This window comes from Eschrichtius robustus, chromosome 8 (genome assembly GCF_028021215.1).
Source record: "Eschrichtius robustus isolate mEscRob2 chromosome 8, mEscRob2.pri, whole genome shotgun sequence".
NCBI lineage: Eukaryota > Metazoa > Chordata > Mammalia > Artiodactyla > Eschrichtiidae > Eschrichtius > Eschrichtius robustus.
Window position 1 is genome coordinate 20627409 of NC_090831.1, and position 24486 is coordinate 20651894.

General features: G+C 38.6%; 1 protein-coding gene across 1 annotated transcript in view; it reads left to right on the top strand.

Moving 5' to 3' along the window:
• RELN (reelin) overlaps window positions 1-24486 on the top strand; it is a 523882-nt gene that overhangs the window by 468743 nt on the left and 30653 nt on the right. The window contains exons 46-50 of the mRNA XM_068549918.1: window positions 670-838; window positions 15699-15839; window positions 17107-17284; window positions 18705-18898; window positions 22712-22968. Of these exons, the coding sequence (XP_068406019.1) occupies window positions 670-838; window positions 15699-15839; window positions 17107-17284; window positions 18705-18898; window positions 22712-22968 (939 nt within the window). The remainder of the gene's footprint in view (window positions 1-669; window positions 839-15698; window positions 15840-17106; window positions 17285-18704; window positions 18899-22711; window positions 22969-24486) is intronic.

The following is a 24486-nucleotide window of genomic DNA, read 5'->3' on the forward strand; positions in this document are numbered from 1 at the left end:
TAACTATTAGATTAAATAATAAATATATATAAATTATAACTATTATTATTATTGCTTTAACTGCATGTGAAGCAATAGATTTGTTAGAATTGTTCTGAAAATTTCACAGTATAAGAAGTGATTCAGGGCTTCCCTGGTGGCGCAGTGGTTGAGAATCTGCCTGCCAGTGCAGGGGACATGGGTTCGAGCCCTGGTCTGGGAAGATCCCACATGCCACGGAGCAACTAGGCCCGTGAGCCACAACTACTGAGCCTGCGCATCTGGAGCCTGTGCTCCCAACAAGAGAAGCCGCGATAGTGAGAGGCCCGCGCACTGCAATGAAGAGTGGCCCCCACTTGCCGCAACTAGAGAAAGCCCTCGCACAGAAACGAAGACCCAACACAGCCAAAAATCAATTAATTAATTAATTAATTAAAAAAAAAAAAAGAAGTGATTCAGGAAAAGTTACTTTTTCACTTTATCATATCCCCTTAACAGAAAAATTATTTTAATATGGAAAGTTAAAAATAATCACTAGTAATATACAGAGGAAAAAATAAAACCAGGAAATACATTTGGGGAAAATCAAATGATATTTGATTGAAATTAAAACATATGAAAACATAAGTAATTATGGTTCCTGGATCTGCAGATATGTATTTCTAACCAGAATAATGCTTCCTGTTTCAGCTATTGAGTTGGAGTACTCAGTAGACCTTGGATTGTCATGGCACCCATTGGTAAGGGACTGTCTGCCTACCAATGTTGAATGCAATCGCTATCACCTACAGCGCATCCTGGTGTCAGATACTTTCAACAAATGGACCAGAATTACTCTGCCTCTCCCACCTTACACCAGGTATGGATGTTTCTGCATGTAGTGAACCCAAATGTGATATAATTTGGCATGTCCAATTTCAGCACAGTAAGTTTAAATGAGTTACATGAGATTTTGTTACTTGTTGATGATATTGCCATGCATGAATTATTAAAGCGACTTCATACGTAAAAAAGAAACCAGTTTTTGTGGTGACATTGTTCTGTGTTTTCCCTAAATCCAAGCCTTTACTGACTTTTAACTCTAATATTTTTTTAAATGGCATATGAAAGGAAACAGTGGCCAGCTCAGTGAGCTTCTCCAACTTAAGTCACTATGCCAAGAACAAGTCTTAATGGATTTAAATGGAGTCTATTTTCTGTCAGTCAGACTACTGTAAATATAGCAGTGAGTGGTATCATATAAATGGATGTAGCACATAAATGTGTATTAAAATTACTGTCTGCTTTTGAAATTTTATTTTGAACAGTACCTTGAGAATTATCACCTGGAACGTTCTTTTATGTGAAAAACAATTGTAAATGCTCCTTCATTGTGTCTTTAAGAAATGACAGTGGCTTAATAAAACTGCCTGGTAGATGCTGGTAGAGAAGTTAAGTCTAAACTATCTGTGTATTTGCACTCCTGCTTGAGTAAAGCAGAGAACTCACCTTGCCTAGTGGGATAGTGTTACATGCCTCTCTCTCTTTTCACCATCTAAGTAGAAAATGGTAATCAGTTGCTGCCGTTAAGAAAGAAGCAAAGCCAGCAATGCAGTCTGTGGAACAAGAGTTATAGTTTGGGCTCATTATTGTTCTCTCACCTCCCCACAAATGAAGAATGAATAAATCTTCCTAGCGAATGATCGTAAAATTCAGCCATTCATCTAGGGCTTAACTTTTCCTGGGATTATCGTAAATGGGATGGGTTCAGTTACTAGCAGCCTAGGGCTCCTGTACAATTGCTGGCTCAGAGGTGCAAGACTATATTAACTGTCAGCAGAGTTGCCAAGTTTAAATGAGATACGTGAGATTTTGTTGCTCGTTAAAGGTATTGCCGTGCATGAATTATTAAGGCCATCTTAATAAGTAAAATAGAAAAAAAAAACTCTATTAAGGTGGTAGTCTTTTAATTCATTATGAATTCTGTGAATTATTACCCAGCTACTTGGTAACATTTTGCAAACAAACGACATTCTAAGATATACTCCAGCTCGTCATTATGCCCTTGAGTCTTTTACTCAAGAAAAATAATTAATCCTCATCTTTTAATTTATCTTTTGTCTCTTTCACATACCCATAAAAATTTTGACCCTTTCAAATGATACTTGAAAAATCTGATGAGCTTGCATTTCATCTTGTAATCATATTGAAAATATGCAGCTTGTTTATTATATTACCCTCAAAGTTCATGTTGTACAGTGGTCTTAAAGGCAACACTGCTTTATAACAAGGCCCTTTGGGTAATTCAGAAAGAAACGAGCATGGCTGGAACCCAAGCCAGACCCCCTTCTAACTGTGCTTTGCCGTATGCCAAAGATCATTAGAACAATGTGCCAGACTCAGAGCACTTTGCCTCAAACTCAAGATAGCTAATCTATACTATATCTGCTCTTTCATCCAGTTGCTTTTTAAATGTGGTGCTTCCTTATTCTGAGTTGAACTTAGTGCCTCAACATCTGCGGAATACTGGGACCTCAGTGTTTATGTCATCTGCCAGGACAGAATTGAGGATTTTAGTTTGTAGTTCTTCACTATAAACAAACATGATGCTGACAACTTAAAGCCATGTGCTGAGTAGGAATTAAGAGTGACTGTGACAATGTGCCAATTGTAGTTTGTCCACTCACTTATCATGTGACCACAGAGCTAGGCTCCCAGTATTGTTGGCACAGTGGTGATAACAGTCAACCAAGGTTGGGTGTCCACAAATTGACATCAAACCGTTAACCAAACTGAAATGACTAGTAGTCATCAGTAGTGATTATTCATGCATTAAGCCATTCATTAAACAAGTATTTTTTAAGTATTTCATTACTACCTAGGTCTGTGTGAGAGGCTGAACTTAGCCCCACCTCAAGGAGCTTTTAGTCTAGTGTGAGAAAGAGGTATTAACCAGAAATCACTAGTAATCAGAGAAGTAAATATGAAATTCAACTCTGATAAGTGATGGAGGATATTTGCATGGTGCTAAGAGATTATACATCATAGAGAGATTTGTCTTGGTCAAGAAGGTCAAGGAACACTGTCTTGAGAAAATAATTGTAGTGTGATGTGAAGGAAGGATACGAGTTGACTAGGAGAAGAGTAAGGGGAAGAGTGTTCCGGGTAAGGATAACACCCTATAGTAGGAGGAAGCAGGCATATTTGAGATGCTGATAGAATGGATCAGACACCAAGAGAGAAAGTGGAGTGAGGTGTAAGATGGTGTCAGACCATGGAGAGTCGGTCGTACTAAACATTTAGGGGTTTGTTGGATTTCCCTAGTGGTGCAGTGGTTAAGAATCCACCTGCCAATGCAGGGGACATGGTTTCGAGCCCAGGAAGATCCCACATGCTGTGGAGCAGCTAAGCCCGTGTGCCACAACTACTGAGCCTGCGCTCTAGAGCCCGTGAGCCGCAAACAAAGGAAGCCCGCGCACCTAGAGCCCATGCTCCTCAACAAGAGAAGCCACCGCAATGAGAAGCCCGCGCACCAAAACGAAGAGTAGACCCCGCTCGCCACAACTAGAGAGAAAGCCCGCGTGCAGCAATGAAGACCCAACACAGCCAAAAATCAATTAATTAAAAAAAATAGATTTAGGGGTTTGTTATATGGATGCTGGAAGCCTGCTAAAATGCTTGGGGTTGGGGATACATGATCAGATTTGCATTCAGAAAAGCTTATTCTAACTGGAGAACAAATTGGGGAGGATAAGAGTAGATGTAAGGAGGCCCTTAAAGAGACAGTGACTTCTGGTACCTTAGACTAAGATGTGGCAGACACGACGAGAAGTGAAGAAGTTCAAGAGAAATGGAGGCAGTAACATTGAGCTTAATGATGAAATGCATGTGAGACAGTGAAGGAAAGGGCAATGCTGAAGATGACTCCCTGGTCTCTGAGTTGCAAAACTGAACAGATGCTGGTGCTTTTCATCAGGAAAGCAACAGTGAGACTAAACACAAGATACGTCACACTGTGCTCCAGACATTGCTCTGTTGAAACCTAAATAAATTGGGGTAGATAGAATCATAGTCTCTAATCCTCCCCATTACACTGGTGAAGTTAGATCTTCGTGAAAGAAAGAAAGAAAAGAAAAAGACCAGAAAGCATTGCAGTTTAGTGGAGGGCTCCCACTTTTCAGCCCTGTGAGCTTCTAAGCAAGTCATTTCACGTCCCTAAGCTTCAGTTTCCTTATCTGAAAAATGAAGATTTTTTCACCTTATAAAAAGCTAATCAATGTGCCTGGAAGTGTTTGGGACATTGTAAACATTTACTGAAATGTAAGTCATTTTTACTTTTATGAGTTAACTACATAATCACATTTGTTAACCATAGCTCAAGTGTATTACCAGACTTCAGTCAGACTAAGAAGTCGTCCTCAGTTAACAAGAGTGAGCCTATAGTAAAGGTAGGGCGCTATCTTAAGTTTCTGCCCTGGAGGAGGTTACAATCTGGTTGTGGGAAAATAAACAACTTAAAAATAATACATGCTGAGTATAATTTAGAGCTTCACTGAGGAATGGGCTGGAAATGCTGTAGGTACTGAGATGGGAGACAGTGTTGAATGCCAGAGTTAGGGATTCGGGAAAAGATGGGCCCTGGCCTCAAAGGATGGCTAGGACTTAGGTGGGTAAGGAAAAGAACATCCTAAATTAGGGGAACAATGTGAACAGGGCATGTGAGCCTGGGAGAAGCACAGAGGTTGCTGATTAAAGAGGGAGCTCATAGCTGGAAGTTATGGGAAGTTGTTTGTTAGCAGAGTCGGGGTAATTTATAGTAAGCATTGAAGCAAGGCAAAGGGGTTTAGACTTGTAGGGAAAATGAACTATGGTGAGTTTTGAGCTGAGACTATTCTTCCAAGAAAAAAAAATTGGAGAAAAGAGAGACTCAGGTAGGAGAAAGACAAAGGCATTGTGATAATGACTGTACATGGTAACAAGGGTCTGGGCTACAGCTAACAGGGGGATGAAGTAGATATTATAGGACATTTCAGGGAAAGAATTGATAAAACTCAGTCACTAACTTCTTCTCCCTTGCACACATCAAAAGATGACTTTAAAGTTTGAAGCCTGAGAAAGTGGTGAGAAGAAGAGAGGAGTGAGCTGAAGCTGATTCCAGGAGGGACAGTATGGCAGATTTAATCAAAAGATGCTGAATTAAATGTGATGGAAATATCCTTTTGACAGAGCTATGAAGACTGGAGCCCAGGGGAAGATAATAAACCTTGAAGGCATGAACATAGAGGTCATAGGCAATGCTGTAAAACTGCAGCAGCTCTCCAGAGGAGAACATTTAAAAAGAAAGGATCCCTAAATTTAATAGGAGAATGAGTGGAAATAGCTATTAGAGGAACCAGGAGGATGCAGTCAAGGAGGTAGGAGAATCAGAATAACGTGGTATCCAAAAGCCAAGTGAGAATAGAATATCAAGCAGGGAGAGACCAAATCAGTGACAAATGCTACATAGAGTCAAGAAGAAGAAAGTTTCACAATAAATTTACTAGAGTTTTCAATAAGGAGATAGTCAATGACCTTCAAAAGAACGGTTTCAGAGAGATACTGGAAATAAATACAGCTTGTCTGGTGCCAGAGCCCATGGGCTTAACTACTGTATTAGTACTACATCTTTATTGCTTGCCTAAGAGATATGGTCCGAGAAGAAATAGGAAGGGAGGATGCCAGGCGTTCTTGAGAAAGGCTGAAAAAAATAGGAAGATGCCAAAATCAATTTCATAGCCCCTACTCTGAATCTGCCTCCTTCTCCTCTTTACTAACCCCAGACCTAAAAATAAAAGGTGGCTCAAGTGGCATGGTTCTTGAAATGTCACCTGAGAACCAGGGTGAGTCAATGGAAGGGCAGGTAACCCAAATCCACCAAGAAAGGTGGGGTGTGGGAGCTGCCACTGGAAGGCTCAGGTGTGACTTGGCTATTTAAAGTCACAGCTTGAAAATGATCCATTCTTTTCTACTGGCCCTAATGACCTGGCTGATACCACTGTCTTTAAAGATTAACTACTACACTTTGGAAGCCAGGTGGTTTTAACCACAGCACAGAAGCTATTCAATGTGTGCAGGAAGTTTAAAGGAATGGTGATAAGTTCAAGAAGGGGCAAAAAGATTGTGGAAGGACTGGAGTGATGGAATGGGGTTGGAGGAGTCTGTACCTTTTGGCAGTAAACAGATTTAGAGTAGGAGGATATTTTTCAATGATATTCCCAACTACTGTAACTGCAAAGAAAAGGTCTTATTCTAAGAAAACCAAATAACTAAACATAGTATTTGTTGGGTTCATCATGGAGAAATAGTCAAGGGAATTACAAGTTCTTTTTTTTTTTTTAGCCATTTATTTAATTAACAAAAGGAGAGAAAGAAAAACACGTTCCAAAGTTAAAATGCTGATAAATGACAGAAAATTCACACTGAATCACCAGCTTCTATGTTGTGTAACGTTGTCTTTTTTTTTTTAACATCTTTATTGGAGTATAATTGCTTTACAATGGTGTGTTAGTTTCTGCTGTATAACAAAGTGAATCAGCTATATGTATACATATATCTCCATATCCCCTCCCTCTTGCGTCTCCCTCCCACCCTCCCTATCCCACCCCTCTAGGTGGTCACAAAGCACCGAGCTGATCTCCCTGTGCTATGTGGCTGCTTCCCACTAGCTACCTATTTTACATTTGGTAGTGTATATAAGTCCATGCCACTCTCTCACTTCGTCCCAGCTTACCCTTCCCCCTCCCCGTGTCCTCAAGTCCATTCTCTACATCTGCGTCTTTATTCCTGTCCTGCCCCTAGGTTCGTCAGAACCATTTTTTTTTTTTATTCCGTACATATGTGTTAGCATACGGTATTTGTTTTCCTCTTTCTGACTTACTTCACTCTGTATGACAGGCTCTAGGTCCATCCACCTCACTACAAATAACTCAATTTCGTTTCTTTTTATGGCTAATATTCCATTGTATATATGTGCCACATCTTCTTTATCCATTCATCCGATGATGGACACTTAGGTTGCTTCCATGTCCTGGCTATTGTAAATAGAGCTGCAATGAACATTGTGGTACATGACTCTTTTTGAATTATGGTCTTCTCAGGGTATATGCCCAGTAGTGGGATTGCTGGGTCATATGGTAGTTCTATTTTTAATTTTTTAAGGAACTTCCATACTGTTCTCCATAGTGGCTGTATCAGTTTACATTCCCACCAACAGTGCAAGAGGGTTCCATTTTCTCCACACCCTCTCCAGCATTTATTGTTTGTAGATTTTTTGGTGATGGCCATTTTGACTGGTGTGAGGTGATACATCGTTGTAGTTTTGATTTGCATTTCTCTAATGACTAGTGATGTTGAGCATCCTTTAATGTGTTTGTTGGCAATCTGTATATCTTCTTTGGAGAAATGTCTATTTAGGTCTTCTGCCCATTTTTGGATTGGGTTACTTGTTTTTTTGATATTGAGCTGCATGAGCTGCTTGTATATTTTGGAGATTAATCCTTTGTCAGTTGCTTCATTTGCAAATATTCTCTCCCATTCTGAGGGTTGTCTTTTCATCTTGTTTATGGTTTCCTTTGCTGTGCAAAAGCTTTTAAGTTTCATTAGGTCCCATTAATTTATTTTTGTCTGTATTTCCATTTCTCAAGGAGGTGGGTCAAAAAGAATCTTGCTGTGATTTATGTCATAGAGTGTTCTACCTATGTTTTCCTCTAAGAGTTTTACAGTGTCTGGCCTTACATTTAGGTCTTTAATCCATTTTGAGTTTATTTTTGTGTATGGTGTTAGGGAGTGTTCTAATTTCATTCTTTTACATGTAGCTGTCCAGTTTTCCCAGCACCACTTATTGAAGAGGCTGTCTTTTCTCCATTGTATATTCTTGCCTCCTTTATCAAAAATAAGGTGACCATATGTGCGTGGGTTTATCTCTGGGCTTTTTATCCTGTTTTTGTTTCTGTTTTATCCTATATTTCTGTTTTTCTGCCAGTACCATACTGTCTTGATTACTATAGCTTTGTAGTATAGTCTGAACTCAGCCTGATTCCTCCAGCTCCACTTTTCTTTCTCAAGATCACTTTGGCTATTCGGGATCTTTTGTGTTTCCATACAAATTGTGAAATTTTTTTGTTCTAGTTCTGTGAAAAATGCCATTGCTGTTTGATAGGGATTGCATTGAATCTGTAGATTGTTTTGGGTAGTATACTCATTTTCACAATGTTGATTCTTCCCATCCAAGAACATGGTATATCTCTCCATCTGTTTGTATCGTCTTTAATTTCTTTCATCACTGTCTTACAGTTTTCTACATACAGGTCTTTTGTCTCCTTTGGTAGGTTTATTCCTAGGTATTTTATTCTTTTTGTTGCAGTGGTAAATGGGAGTGTTTCCTTCATTTCTCTTTCAGATTTTTCATCATTAGTGTATAGGAATGCAAGAGATTTCTGTACATTAATTTTGTATCCTGCTACTTTACCTAATTCATTGATTAGCTCTAGTAGTTTTCTGGTAGCATCTTTAGGATTCTCTATGTATAGTATCATGTCATCTGCAAACAGTGACAGTTTTACTTCTTCTTTTCTGATTTGTATTCCTTTTTTTTTTTTTTGGGTGTGGACCATTTTTTTTGTTTGTTTGTTTTTAAACTTTGGGTTTATTTATTTATTTATTTATTTATTTATGGCTGTGTTGGGTCTTCGTTTCTGTGCGAGGGCTTTCTCTAGTTGCGGCAAGTGGGGACCACTCTTTATCGCGGTGTGCGGGCCTCTCATTATCGCGGCCTCTCTTGTTGCGGAACACGGGCTCCAGGCGCGCAAGCTCAGTACTTGTGGCTCACGGGCCTAGTTGCTCTGCGGCATGTGGGATCTTCCCAGACCAGGGCTCGAACCTGTGTCCCCTGCATTGGCAGGCAGATTCTCAACCACTGCGCCACCAGGGAAGCCCTGTTTGTGTTTTTATTTTATTTTTTTAACATCTTTATTGGAGTGTAATTGCTTTACAATGGTGTATTCCTTTTATTTCTTTTTCTTCTCTGATTGCTGTGACTAAAACTTCCAAAACTATGTTGAATAATAGCGGTGAGAGTGGGCAACCTTGTCTTGTTCCTGATCTCAGTGGAAATGGTTTCAGTTTTTCACCATTGAGAATGATGTTGGCTGTGGGTTTGTCATATATGGCCTGTATTGTGTTGAGGTAGGTTCCCTCTATGCCTACATTCTGGAGAGTTTTTATCGTAAATGGGTGTTGAATTTTGTTGAAAGCTTTTTCTGCATCTATTGAGATGATCATATGGTTTTTATCCTTCAGTTTGTTTATATGGTTTATCACACTGATTGACTTGTATATTGAAGAATCCTTGCATTCCTGGGATAAACCCCACTTGTCATGGTGTATGATCCTTTTAATGTGCTGCTGGATTCTGTTTGCTAGTATTTTGTTGAGGATTTTTGCATCTATGTGCATCAGTGATATTGGCCTGTAGTTTTCTTTTTTTGTGACATCTTTGTCTGGTGTTGGTATCAGGGTGATGGTGGCCTTGTAGAATGAGTTTGGGAGTGTTCCTCCCTCTGCTATATTTTGGAAGAGTTTGAGAAGGATAGGTGTTAACTCTTCTCTAAATATTTGATCACATTCACCTGTAGAGCCATCTGGTCCTGGGCTTTTGTTTGTTGGAAGATTTTTAATCACAGTTTCAATTTCATTACTTGTGATTGGTCTGTTCATATTTTCTATTTCTTCCTGGTTCAGTCTTGGAAGGTTGTGCTTTTCTAAGAATTTGTCCATTTCTTCCAGGTTGTCCATTATATTGGCATATAGTTGCTTGTAGTAATCTCTCATGATCCTTTGTATTTCTGCAGTATCAGTTGTTACTTCTTTTTCATTTCTATTTCTGTTGAGTTGAGTCTTCTCTCTTTTTTTCTTGATGAGTCTGGCTTATAGTTTTATCAATTTTGTTTATCTTCTCAAAGAACCAGCTTTTAGTTTTATTGACCTTTGCTATTGTTTCCTTCATTTCTTTTTCATTTATTTCTGATCTGATCCTTATGCTTTCTTTCCTTCTGCTGACTTTGGGTTTTTTTGTTTGTTTGTTTCTCTAATTGCTTTAGGTGTAAGGTTAGGTTGTTTATTTGAGATTTTTCTTGTTTCTTGAGGTAGGATTGTATTGCTACAAACTTCCCTCTTAGAACTGCTTTTGCTGCATCCCATAGGTTTTGGGTCATCGTGTTTTCATTGTCATTTGTTTCTAGGTATTTCCTAGATTTTCTAGATTTCCTCTTTGATTTCTTCAGTGATATCTTGGTTATTTAGTAGCATATTGTTTACCTCCATGTGTTTGTATTTTTTAGTTTTTTTCCTGTAATTGATATCTACTCTCATAGTGTTGTGGTTGGAAAAGATACTTGGTACGATTTCAATTTTCTTAAATTTACTAAGGCTTGATTTGTGACCCAAGATATGATCTATCCTGGAGAATGATCCATGAGCACTTAAGAAGAAAGTTTATTCTGTTGTTTTGGGATGGAATGTCCTATAAATATCAATTAAGTCCATCTTGTTTAATGTGTCATTTAAAGCTTGTGTTTCCTTATTTATTTTCAATTTGGATGATCTGTCCATTGGTGAAAGTAGGGTGTTGAAGTCCCCTACTATGATTATGTTACTGTCGATTTCCCCTTTTATGGCTGTTAGCATTTGCCTTATGTATTGAAGTGCTCCTATGTTGGGTGCATAAATACTTACAGTTGTTATATCTTCTTCTTGGATTGATCCCTTGATCATTATGTAGTGTCCTTCTTTGTCTCTTGTAATAGTCTTTATTTTAAAGTCTATTTTGTCTGATATGAAAATTGCTACTCCAGATTTCTTTTGATTTCCATTTGCATGGAATATGTTTTTCCATCTCCTCACTTTCAGTCTGTATGTGTCCCTAGGTCTTAAGTGAATCTCTTGTAGACAGCATATATACAGGTCTTGTTTTTGTATCTGTTCAGCCAGTCTGTGTCTTTTGGTTGGAGCATTTAATTCATTTGCATTTAAGGTAATTATCAACATGTGTGTTCCTGTTACCATTTTCTTAATTGTTTTGGGTTTGTTTTTGTAGGTCTTTTCCTTCTCTTGTGTTTCCCACTTAGAGAAGTTCCTTTAGCATTTGTTGTAAAGCTGGTTTGGTGGTGCTGAAGTCTCTTAACTTTTGCTTGTCTGTAAAGGTTTTAATTTCTCCATCAAATCTGAATGAGATCCTTGCTGGGTAGGGTAATCTTAGTTGTAGGTTTTTCCCTTTCATCACTTTAAATATGTCATGCCACTCCTTTCTGGCTTGCAGAGTTTCTGCTGAAAGATCAGCTGTTAACCTTATGGGGATTCCTGTATATGTTATTTGTTGCTTTTCCCTTGTTGCTTTTAATATTTTTTCTTTGTATTTAATTTTTGATAGTTTGATTAATATGTGTCTTGGTGTGTTTCTCCTTGGGTTTTCCTGTATGGGACTCTACGCTTCCTGGACTTGCTTGACTATTTCCATTCCCATATTACGGAAGTTTTCAACTGTAATCTCTTCAAATATTTTCTCAGACCCTTTCTTTTTCTCTTCTTCTTCTCGGACCCCTATAATGTGAATATGTTGGTGCATTTAGTGTTGTCCCAGAGGTCTCTGAGACTGTCCTCAATTCTTTTCATTCTTTTTTCTTTATTCTGCTCTGCGGTAGTTATTTCCACTATTTTATCTTCCTGGTCACTTATCCGTTCTTCTGCCTCAGTTATTCTGCTACTGATTTCATTTTTAATTTCATTTATTGTGTTGTTCATCATTGTTTGTTTGCTCTTTAGTTTTTCTGGGTCCTTGTTAAATGTTTCTTGTATTTTCTCCATTCTGTTTCCAAGATTTTGGATCATCTTTACTATCATTACTCTGAATTCTTTTTCCGGTAGACTGCCTATTTCCTCTTCATTTATTTGGTCTGGTGGGTTTTTACCTTGCTCCTTCATCTGCTGCACATTTCTCTGTCTTCTTATTTTGTTTAACTTACTGTGTTTGGGGTCTCCTTTTCACAGGCTGCAGTTTCGTAGTTCCTGTTGTTTTTGGTGTCTGCCCCGAGTGGGTGAGGCTGTTTCAGTGGCTTGTGTAGGCTTCCTGGTGGAGGGGACTGGTGTCTGTGTTCTGGTGGATGAGGCTGGATCTTGTCTTTCTGGTGGGCAGGGCCACCACATGCTAGGCAGCTCTGCCATCTCCCAACTGCTGGGAAGATCTCCCCTGCTTTTAACAGTCATCAAATCACTGCCCCCTCCACCACTGACCCCCAGCCCCTGCCCGACCACTCTCAAGATGTCTCCTATTTGATTCTTTCTGGCCACCTTTATTGCTGCCAATTAAACATTCTTTCAGTGAAGGTTTATGAAGCCCCATCTATAGGAGTCACCAACAGTAAAATGGTAAGTAAGGAGAATAATCCAACAGAGGAAACTATGCATAAATAGGCACTTTTATTAAAAGGTGATAAGAGCTTTAATAAAAGGTGATGGATTTGTCAGAATGACCATCATCAAAAAGTCTACAAATAATAAATGCTGGAGAGGATGTGGAGAAAAGGGAACCCTCCTACACTGTCGGTGGGAATATAAATTGGTGCAGCCACTATGGAGAACAGTATGGAGTTTCCTTAAAAAACTAAAAACAGAGATACCATGTGATCCAGCAATCCCACTCCTGGGCCTATATCTGGAAAAGACTAAAACTCTAATTCAAAAAGATACGTGCACCCTAATGTTCATAGCAGCACTATTAAAATAGCCAAGGCATGGAAGCAACCTAAATGCTCATCGACAGATGAATAGATGAAGAAGATGTGCGATATATATATATACAATGGAATATTACTCAGCCATAAGGAAGAATGAAATAATGCCATTTGCAGCAACATGGATGGACCAGAAGATTGTCATACTAAGTGAAATATGTCAGAAAGAGAAAGACAAATATCATATGGTATCACTTATATGTGGAATCTTAAAAAATGATATAAATGAACTTATTTACAAAACAGAAATAAACTCACAGACATAGAAAACAAATTTATGGTTATCAAAGGGAAAGGGATGGGGGAGAGATAAATTAGGAATTTGGGAGTAACAGATACACACTACTCTATATAAAATAGATTTTAAAAAGTACCTACTGTATAGCACAGGAAACTATAGTCAATATCTTATAATAAACTATAATGGAAAAGAATATGAAAAAGAACATATATTGGGTTGGCCAAAAAGTTCGTTTGGGTTTTTCTGTAAGATGTTACAGAAAAGCCCAAACGAATTTTTTGGCCAACCCAATATATATATATATAGATATAGATATAGATATAGATATAGATATAGATAGATATATATAGATATATAAAACTGAATATATGTATATAAACTGAATCACTTTGCTGTACACGTGAAACATTGTATATCAACTATACTTCAATTTTAAAAAATTTTAAAGGTAATGGAGCATATATAAAATATTAGGGGAACAAGGAAATCTTATTACTTGCCCACTATCTATGCACACTGAAGATATAAAACAATATTCCTTGAAGGAATACAGAGATATTTCCTGCCATTCAGAAACATATAGTCTAAAAGACAGAATAAATATGTAAGTGTTGACTTGTTATTAAAAGCCAAGTAATGATGTGCTATGGAAAATATGATATTCCACTATGTTATTTATGAGATGTTGCTGCATGTAACAGGCATAGCTATTAATAAACTTAGTCATTAAAAATTAACTGGTGAGCAGAGCACTGAGTTACACAACCACAGCGGGGGCATCTTCATATTACTTACTCTGAGAATACCAGCTCCCTGCACCTTAGAGCACCTACTAAGGGCTAGGTGCTGTACACTGAGTGTATAATATTAAACAGAAAGAGATTAACTCTGCTCCCTTACAACTTTTCTGAGGAAGAGACAGACATTTAAGAAATACATATGCCAATAAATATATGACTACAGATGTGATAAATACTATGAAAGGAAAAGAACCATTTGCTATGGAAGAAATGTAGTTTTTAAAGGGATCTGAAAGAATATTTCTCTATGAGGACCTCACATTTCCTCTGAGACCTGAAGGACACACAGAGGTTAACCAGGCAGAAAGGAAAAACATGCCAGCAGAAGCCAGGAAAGAGTTTGAGGAGCTTCAGGAGCTGAGAGGAGGAGCAGGGCTCCAGAAGTGAGGCTGAGGGACTAGAGGAGAGGGTTCAGCTCTGGCAGAGCCTTGTGGGCCAAGGAGGAGCTTGGGATTGAAGTTAAATGCAATAGGAAGTGACAGGAGGGTATTAGGTAGACGTTTCTCTGCTGAGACGAACAGATGGGAGCTGGCGAGCAAGACAGGTTATGGAGAAATGAGTGCATAGATGCTCAGTAAACAAATATCAAACTGAATGATTTATTTTCAGAGTGAAGATTTGAGTTCTGTTGTTTCTTTTCTATTTTCTAAACTTAATATAAATGTGTTCAATTGGAAAATTTTAAATCCTTGCTGGTATTTGGTCTTTGGTCCTGCCTAAAACAGGTATCTTTCAGTCAAGTGGTTAGCATATCTCTTAATGAGAAAAGTATATAAATGCATAAAACAAGAGTTGCTTTGGCTAATTATTTCCTCCAAGGTCTTTGAATGTTCAAGCTCACTTGAGCCTCAGGCATTGTTTGGATTTTACTGCCATCTAGTGTCCCTAAGCACATAAGTTTATTTGTCCTTATGAACAAGACTCTCCCCCAAGCTGTGCAAATGAGCAAATATATATTCTCCAGAATGGGAGAAGCTCTGTTTGGGTTTTATTTACATTGCATTTAAATCAATATAAAATAAGTCTGGTCTTACTATCCTCTCTCTTCTCTGTCCAATTATCTTATCTAGGGTTTCCCTGATCCTTCTGATACACACCCCCAGTCTTCCTAAGGCTCTCATTGTGAGAAGTCCTCATAAATGCTGACCAGTGTGCCTCCTGCACAAAAGGGTCTGGCCTTAGGGAGCACGTAGGAGTTGAAATCCTCTCCCCGACTCAAATGCAGAGGAGTTATGGCTGCTCAAGGACAAACATCTTTTCCTAAAATGCAAATACAACTTGGCAGCAGCCCTGTTGTCCCTCCACAATGATCTCCACACAAAATTCAGGGCTCACTGGTCCCATGAGGCTACTGATTTTAGCATTAGTTTTAGTATCTGTTTTAGTCTGTTTTTACAAGGCTCAGAAAGCTCATTGGCCTAAAATATTGGGTTGGCCAAAAATTCCCTTCAGCTTTTAAGTAAAAATAAAAGACACATTTTTTTATTTTCACCAAGAACTTTATTGAACAACGTGTTCACCGTTTTGTTCCACTACCTTCTGCCACGCTGATACGACAGCTGTCACAGTACAATCTAACAAAATTGTTTCAAATGAAGTTAAAGACAACTAAGCGGTACTAGAGCCATCTTATGGAAAAAAAAGAATGAACTTTTCGGCCAACCCAGTATGTTCTCAAGCTATTGCAGTTCAGTTTGGTTTGGTTTTCTTAATCAAAGTTTGGCAAAGAATTGGCCATAATGAATACATTTTTTGGAACACAAGTGAGGATGTACGTGCATTTGTGTAACACTCCTCCATGCACTTGTTCAAACATACCAGAACACGTTCTCTTGTCCACCACATCCTTCATTATAATTATCTTTTTCTCCAAAGGTCCCAAGCCACTCGTTTCCGTTGGCATCAACCAGCTCCTTTTGACAAGCAGCAGACGTGGGCAATAGATAATGTCTATATCGGGGATGGCTGCACAGATATGTGCAGTGGCCATGGAAGGTGCATCCAAGGAAACTGTGTGTAAGTAGGTTTTTTTCTTCCTTTTACAGAAAGTTCCTGACTCACATTCCGGCCAGGAGATTTTTCTGAAACTGGTTTTTTAATCACTTCCAAGCTGCCTTAGCTTATATTGATACATTTTTCCTGAAATCTGACCTTGAGCTAACTATGGAGTTTATGGCTATCTTTGTTCTTGCTTAGATATTAGGAACTGAACAATAGCTATCTTGTAGGGAGAAGGCTGAGTTATAATTGACTTGTTTTATTTTCTTCTATGTTTCTGTGATACACCTGAGCCTTGAAAAAGACATTAGAAGAAGTTCAGGAATTCAGTATGTTCTGACTGAAAATAATACATCATAAGTATTTTTCTCACTTAGGTCTGAATGTATGTAGTGATATGCCTTACTTGTGGTTTGAATGGTATTCCTGTGGTATTTGCATAAGGAAGTATATAAATGCCTGATCAATTTGCCAGGTGTATTTGATGGAGAGACCTACAATTTTACTCAGAGAGCCTTAGTATCTTTGGAAGGATCTAAATAAAGAGAGAGAGAGAGTGTGTGTGTTGTGTGTGTGTGTGTGTGTGTGTGTGTGTGTGTTGTGTACTACGGGGCTCTGTGCTTTATTTTCAAAGACTCTGCTGTTCGATGGGGTACTATGAATGAAAATGCTGATAGAGAATTCAGTTCCTTCTCCACTAATCCCTGTACACCTGGGGAGTCTTTCCTTTGATTAATGATTCTAGCCCATATCCAGCATGACCTCTGAGATCCCGGAGCCTCCCAGTCCTATATTCATATTTCCTCCAACATTGAACAGGGAATTCACTTCTGTGGTCAAAGATGGCAGATGCTATCCAAAGTACCCTCTGCTATTTGGAACATGGCCTCTTGGATTCCTGATTGGCTCAAAGCCTCTATTAAAAAGACCAGTTTCATAAATTATTAGGACCAACCAGTTTACTTTGGTAGCTGCAATTACTTATCAGCCATCCAGAGCTGTGTCATGCAGGGACAGGGCTTTAGTAAATTCTTTCAAATTGCTTCTCTCTCCACCTGTAAGCCCAAGTCACTACTTTAGGAAAGCCTAGAGGCCGTTAATTCACAGCTTATTTCTAACCTAAAGCACTGTTAAGGAGAGCAGATGAATTCCAGCAAGCTCTGTGAAGATAACTAACCTTTCATCATCTTGGACTAGGAAAAGGAGTTGGCTTCGCTGATTTGAGAGAACACTTGCAGGGGCTTTGTTTGATGTTGACTTTTCTTTTCTCTTTCTCCACTCCCAGCTGTGACGAGCAGTGGGGTGGCCTGTACTGTGATGAGCCCCAGACCTCCCTTCCAACCCAACTCAAAGACAACTTCAATCGGGCCCCATCCAACCAGAACTGGCTGACTGTGAATGGAGGGAAATTAAGTACTGTGTGTGGAGCTGTGGCTTCGGGAATGGCTCTCCATTTCAGTGGGGTTAGTGTTTGGCTGCTGTTTATTCATTTCTGCATCCTCTGAGTTCCCCCCCAAAAAAATCGAGTCTCTTTTGAAGTTTAATTGGCAAATCAAGATGCAGAGTTAGACACTCTAAATGCACAACCCTGATGTGAACTCACAACTTTCTACAAATCAGAAAATGCTAATTATTTTCAACACTTTCCTATCACAAATCAGTTGCGACAATTTAATTATGCAGGGTAGTGTCAGCACAGGCATATTTAAGTACACATTTAAAAAGGACTTAAATGAATTTCCACCCTGGGATAGAGAGCTTGCACAATGTGTGAGGGTCTTCCACCTGAATGATGCTCTAATTGAAAATTCCTGAGCTTGCAACAGAGTTGGGATTTAGGGGGCCAAAAATCTGGAAAATGAGCTTCAGTTTCCTGAATTTATTAACAATAATTAATCCCTTATGTAAATTATCCAAGAAAGAGTAATTGTTAGTAATTACTAGACATGTGTATTTATAGCAGATTATTTTGTGAATGATAACAGCAATGTTAGAAAATTGCTTTGAGAAATTTTATAGTCATTATGCATTGCTGCCCCAGATGACTTGTTTAAAAGTAGAATTTCTCCAATACTATAATTAAATACCCTTTACAGGCAATTTAATTTTTAAAAATTACAAATTCACTCTCAGTTCTTTACTGCCCTACCACGTCCTACCTTAGAGTTTACGTTTGCGCCAATGAAGTATACTAGTATTTTAGCCCAAGAGTAGCAAGAGGACATACATTATGTTGGATTTTTATAATCATCAACAGTGATTAAGAATGCAGTGTTCACAGTACTCCTCCTAGCTTAGATGGAACTCTCAGAGGCCTAGTTTTCTTCATAGGTTCAACTAAGAAATGACTATGTTAATGAATTAATATAGAAAACATTAAAATCAACTATAAAAGTTTAAAAAGCTTACAACTAATATCGCTAATTATAATTAAGTTGTATTACATTTTTGGACATCAGTTTTAAATTTCATATTAAAGTAGTCATCTCAGTGTACTATTTTGTTAATAGCTGATGCCTTTTTAAAAATCTAAAAGATACCTATAAATAGCTAGAAATAATTTAATAAAAATATAGAATAGTTACTTTAATTTCAGCTCTCCTATTGCTTAGAAGAAAATAGAAGAGAATCTCTTTAGAATACATTGCGCTTTGTAAGTAAATTCTAATACTGAAATTTCAAAGTTCAGCATATATTTGCTGTGTACCTACTGTGTGCTAAAGGCCATACTAGGAGTTAGTATAATAGGAGAGATAAGAAAATCATTATTGCAATACTGTGTGACTTGTATTGCAAAAGAAAGGATGGAAGCCAGAGAATACCTAGAACATGTAATGACGATTCCTTATCACCGTGTTGTTGCATTCTGCTTCTTTTCCTTAGGGTTGCAGTCGGCTGTTGGTCACAGTGGATCTAAACCTCACTAATTCTGAGTTTATCCAATTTTACTTCATGTATGGATGCCTGATCACACCAAACAACCGTAACCAAGGTGTTCTCTTGGAATATTCTGTCAATGGAGGCATTACCTGGAACCTGCTAATGGAAATCTTCTATGACCAGTACAGTAAACCTGGGTTTGTATTCTATTTTATCTCTTATAACTAGTGTGTTGAGCAAAGATGCTTGGTAAGGCCTGCCAGCAATCCATCACAGGGACCACGGGGGACCTGGACCACACTCACCAGTAGAGGACGCCTCTGAGACCAACACGAAGACAAGGTTTCTGAGCTAGATAAACAGCTGGTTTGGGGTTTTTATTTCAAAAAAAACTAGTTTGTGAATCCGCAAATAAGATAAAATACACAATCACAATGCCAATAATGAATAGACCCACTGTAAAAACTCATATAAATTAATGAATATATGATAATTAATTTCAACAGCATTTTTGGAAAGTGGAAACAGAAAACTAATTTATTTGTTTGTTTATATAGTGTTCACTCCATTTTAGAGAATTGGGGGCTAGAAAGTAAACACAAAATGTAAATATCCTTAAGAAGCCTAGAGTCTATTTTTAAATTCCTTATTGAAAAACCCTGACGAAACACAATGTATGGGTCATTTTTAAGAATATACTCTTGAAGGGCAAAAAACAATTGTGGCTGATTAGAAAAGTCCACAGGTTGTTAAAAAGGGAAAGAACATATTTATTAAAGTAGGAGGAGGAGAATAGGGAAGAGGAAGGTGATATAGGAGAGAAAGAGAGAAGGAGAGAAGGTTGGAGGAGAGCAGAGCAGAGGGGAGGGGAGGAGAAAGGAGAGGAGGGGAGGAGTGATTGCAGCCCAGTCAAGAAACAGAATAAATAAAAGGAGAAACATAGATTATCCCTCAGTGCATGGCAAACCAGGTACAAGCTAAAAATTATGTAAAATAAAAGCAATCAAGAATCTTGTAAATGATCATTTAAATTCAACGTATCAGTCAAGAATATGTTCAGCTGTGAATTACAGAAAACCTAAAATAACTTAAAAGGTGTTTATTCCTCTCTTATGTAAGTTAGATCCAGAAGGAAGTAACCCAGAGCTGCTACAGCGGCTCCACCAGGACCAGAGACCCAGGTTCCTTCTACCTGGTACTTCTGCCACACTCAGTGCTTGACCTGCATCTCATGGTCTGAGAGGACCCACATTCCAGCCTGCAGGCAGGAGGATGGGGCAAGAGCAGTGTGCTGTCTCTCTTTAAGGACACTTCCTAACAGTTGTCCACACTTCCTTTCACATTCTAATAGCCAGAACTTAGTCACAGAGACACACCCAGATGCAAGGCAGTCTGGACATGGTGTCTTTATTCTGGGTGATTATTCGCCTCGCTAAAAAGATAGGCTGCTAATATGAAGGAAGAATGGGGAATATGGCAATTGAGGAAATGCCAGCAGTCTCTGCCATAAGCAAAAGTTTTAAATACTGCACTTGCATTAAAGTTGGACACCAATAAAGGATTCCAGATAGAAACTAAGTGGTACACAGTGTAATAGTGCAAAAAAATGTACTCACCTATTAGTAGGAGATAGTAGGCAAGGCAAGTAAACTGTTTATGGAGAAAGTTATAATGACTCTCACATATGAGTTCCTGAACACTTTAACAGCATAATATACAGGGAGAAGGAAGTTATGTTTCTGTAGGGTAAAATTATAACTGTCTAATCCACTTTAGTTCTCTGAAGGAGAGACAAATTCACCAACGTAGGAACAGTGGTCATAATTTATTTACACTTTTCAGCAGCCTTGGATAAATTTCCACTCCAAAGGTTTTTAAAATGTGGTCAAGGATTTATCAGGAAAGAGAAATGAAGATAAAAGATTGTTGCTCTGGATAAAGAAGTGTGATTGTGTGTCCCTCCAGGAACGGATAGATTTCTGATATTATTTAATACTTTTAAAAATGTTAATTGAACATGCCAATTCAAAGGAGAAAAATTATAGAAAGATCTTACAAGGTGAGCATACAAAAAAAGAGGGAAGGGAGGGGCACGGGTGAGCTTCAAAACTGAGATGCATGAGGAAATGAACTTTGGAAAAGATTATTTACCTAAAGACTCATGGTCTCCAAACTGCCAGTTACTACACAGGTGAGGGTCTGGGATTCACAATCTACACTTCCCTTGCCTAAGACCAAGATCCATTGGGTTATCATGGCCCAAAAGGTGCACAAAATGAGGGACATAATCAAAAATAGTATTTAAGGGACCTCGCTGATGGTCCAGTGGCTAAGACTCTGCACTCCCAATGCAGGGGGCCCAGGTTCGATCCCTGGTCAGGGAACTAGATCCCACATGCCATAACTAAGAGTCCACATGCCGGGGCTTCCCTGGTGGCGCAGTGGTTGAGAATCTGCCTGCTAATGCAGGGGAAAACGGGTTCGAGCCCTGGTCTGGGAAGATCCCACATGCCGCGGAGCAACTAGGCCCATGAGCCACAACTACTGAGCCTGCGCGTCTGGAGCCTGTGCTCCGCAACAAGAGAGGCCGCGATAGTGAGAGGCCCGCGCACCGCGATGAAGAGTGGCCCCCGCTTGCCGCAACTAGAGAAAGCCCTCGCACAGAAATGAAGACCCGACACAGCCAAAAATAAATAAATAAATAAATAAATAACAAATGTTCAAGTACAATTGGTGTCAAAAAAAAAGAGTCCACATGCCACAACTAAAGATCCTGCATGCCGTGACTAAGACCCAGAGCAGCCAAATAAATAAAATAAATAAATAAATATTTTTTAAAAAGTATTTAAAATCCAAGTACTGGAAATCCAACTGATAACATCCTAGCCTTGAATGGATTTTGATTGCTCCTCATCTGGAGTACTTCCTACTCTTCTGGTCATTATACTTCAAGGAAGACATCAAAGAGAGAAGAAGAAGGGAGCATAAAATCAACAAGGAGATAGTGTGTAGGCAAAACTAAAATAACAAAACCTCTTGCATGTGAAAGACGAAAACCCAGGGGTCATATTGAAGCCCTCAGCTTAAGGGGTCTTCCCAGGATGAACTGCAGTGCTAACACGAAGAGGCAGCCCTGGAATGTAAAGGGAGGTAGATTAGCATGGATAAAAAGATGAGACTTTATGGGAGAGTAAACCTCAGGAAATTATTTTCCCCAACAGACTTTATGAGTTGTGAATATCATTTCGAAGGGATTTGATATCTTCCTGGGGTTTAAATGCATCATTGTGATTAAGGGGTATTTCTGACCTTATTTGTAGCTGGTTAAGATTCATGTTGGAGGCTGGAGCCATGTGTTTCCATGTCTGTCTTTGGTGACTGAGTCAGGGGCAGCCTGCTCGGCTTGTTAGCCCATGGTTCTCACTCAGCATTTCTAAGTATAATGTTTTCAATAAAGCATAAAGTCGATGTCAAACCAGACAACTGATGAAGTAATTACATACATCCCGGTACTCTCAGGCTGAGAACCCAAATGTCCTGCCACAATCTAGTGCCCAAATTCCAAGCAAATTTCTGGTACACATGGGAGTGGAATAAAATCAAGGTGGCAGGGGAAGGAAACAGATGAAACCAACCCCTGAGTGGCAGAAAAAAAGTCAGTATTGGTTTATGTCTACCAAAGTGCATATACCCTATGCCTACCGATCTGGAGGGTCTCTAGGCAAGCAGAAAACTGTAGGGTCCCTCTCAGGCCTGCCCAGGGACAGTTAGAGCAAGGGGGTAGTTCCAGGATGCTTGAATTTGTTCACATTCTGTTTCCCCAATTTAGTGATTTGTGAGACTTCGTAAAATTAAGACAATTTATCGTGGTTTTTAAAAACGATTTTAGCTAACGTCCTCTCCTCATCCCCCATGTGACATGGAATATCTTATCTCTGGTTGCACATCCCTTCCTCGCATGAGACATTTGACAAGACTTTCCCCCCCACCCCAACCATCATTTTCTTCAGATTCGTGAATATCCTTCTCCCCTCTGATGCTAAAGAGATTGCTACTCGTTTCCGCTGGTGGCAGCCGAGACACGACGGCCTGGACCAGAACGACTGGGCCATTGACAACGTCCTCATCTCAGGGTCTGCCGACCAGAGGACCGTCATGCTGGACACCTTCAGCAGCGCCCCAGTGCCCCAGCACGAGCGTTCACCCTCGGACGCTGGCCCTGTGGGAAGAATTGCTTTCGACATGTTTATGGAGGACAAAACTTCAGGTAAATTTTTCACTGATGCTAAATGAAAATCCATTTGGGTCTTTTCCAAAAAGTGGAATGTGGAACCTTTTACAGATTCTCAAGTGGTACAGAAACAGTGAAAAGGGTGTCACCCTTTTGCTTCTCTCAACCTTCCTGGTTTACATTGTAACTAAATCTTTTCTTTCGGTCAAGCCAGCAAGTTTGTTTTAATAAATAGCATTCAATAATTTTATTAACAGGGTAATTTTCTTTTTAAAAATTTTCATTTCTACGTTTCTTGTTTTTTATTTTGGTTAGAAAGCCAACATTTTTTGGACATTTGTTTTATTCTCCAAGGACAAGTGTTTTGTTTTGCAGCATGTCAGACGCGTTTGTGATGGTATTTCATGTTTTCAGAAGCGTCCAAGGTCATGCTTGTTATTCTTCATTCCTGATAGGAGTATCACAGTGTCCCAGTGAACTGTCAAGGATCTCTCCATGCTGTTCTTATTTTTAACGACTTCTTTTCATTTCGTGACACTTTTCTGGTCACCTTTTTTTAAGGATTAAGGATATGGCTTTGTCATGCCACATACTTGGTTATACTACATAAAACGTGGTATCTTCAGGTGAAGTAGTGATGTTTAATTACACATATCGTATCAACACTGCAAGTGCTATCGAATAGATATACTGTACCACTATAGATTCATCAGACAGTGGGACTGTGCCATATCCAACTCTGCACTAGCCTCTTGCATAGAAAGGACAATCTGGTTGTATTTTACAATAATAAGACTGATAAGAACCTTCTGGAGGAATGAAATCTATGCTGAAGACAGTTGAAATGTGAGGAATTTTAATAACTTAAAATACTTAATTATTAATTATTAGTGTTTTATTTTAAAAGCAACACATGTTCAAAGTGTGAAATTAAGAAAATACAGAAAATCATGAAGATGAAAATGAAAATCACCCAGAGGGTAACCATCATCAATATTTTGATATCTTTCTTAGAGTCTTTTTTTTCTATGCCTCTATATAATCGTATTTTTAACAAAATTATAGTCTTAAATTATACATATTTGTAGCCTGCTTTTTTCATTTAGAATTAAATCCTTACCATTTCCTCTTGTCCTTAAGTATCTTTGAAAATAAAATTTTAATAGCTGTATAGTATTCCATTATAATTTTTATCATTTTAACATTGAATATTTAGATTATTCTTATTAATTCATTTATTAGTATTTCACATGGCACAGTGGTATAACCACAGATATTTAATAAAAATCACCCTTTTAAATAGAAAAAGCTTAAAATGTTCTTCACCACTACCAAGTAGTCTTACTCTTTCAAGAAGGTTATTGAGAAAACTTACATAGATCTGATTCAGAACTTTGCTAAAGTACTCATTTATTTTTCCCTATGTAATGGTTTACATAAGTGAGTTTATGATCAGAGAATAATTTAAGTACAACTTCTGTACGAATAAAAGCAAATACGTGTTTTTCAAGTACCTAAAATAGTGATTTTTACTTTAGACTAATTCGTGATGTA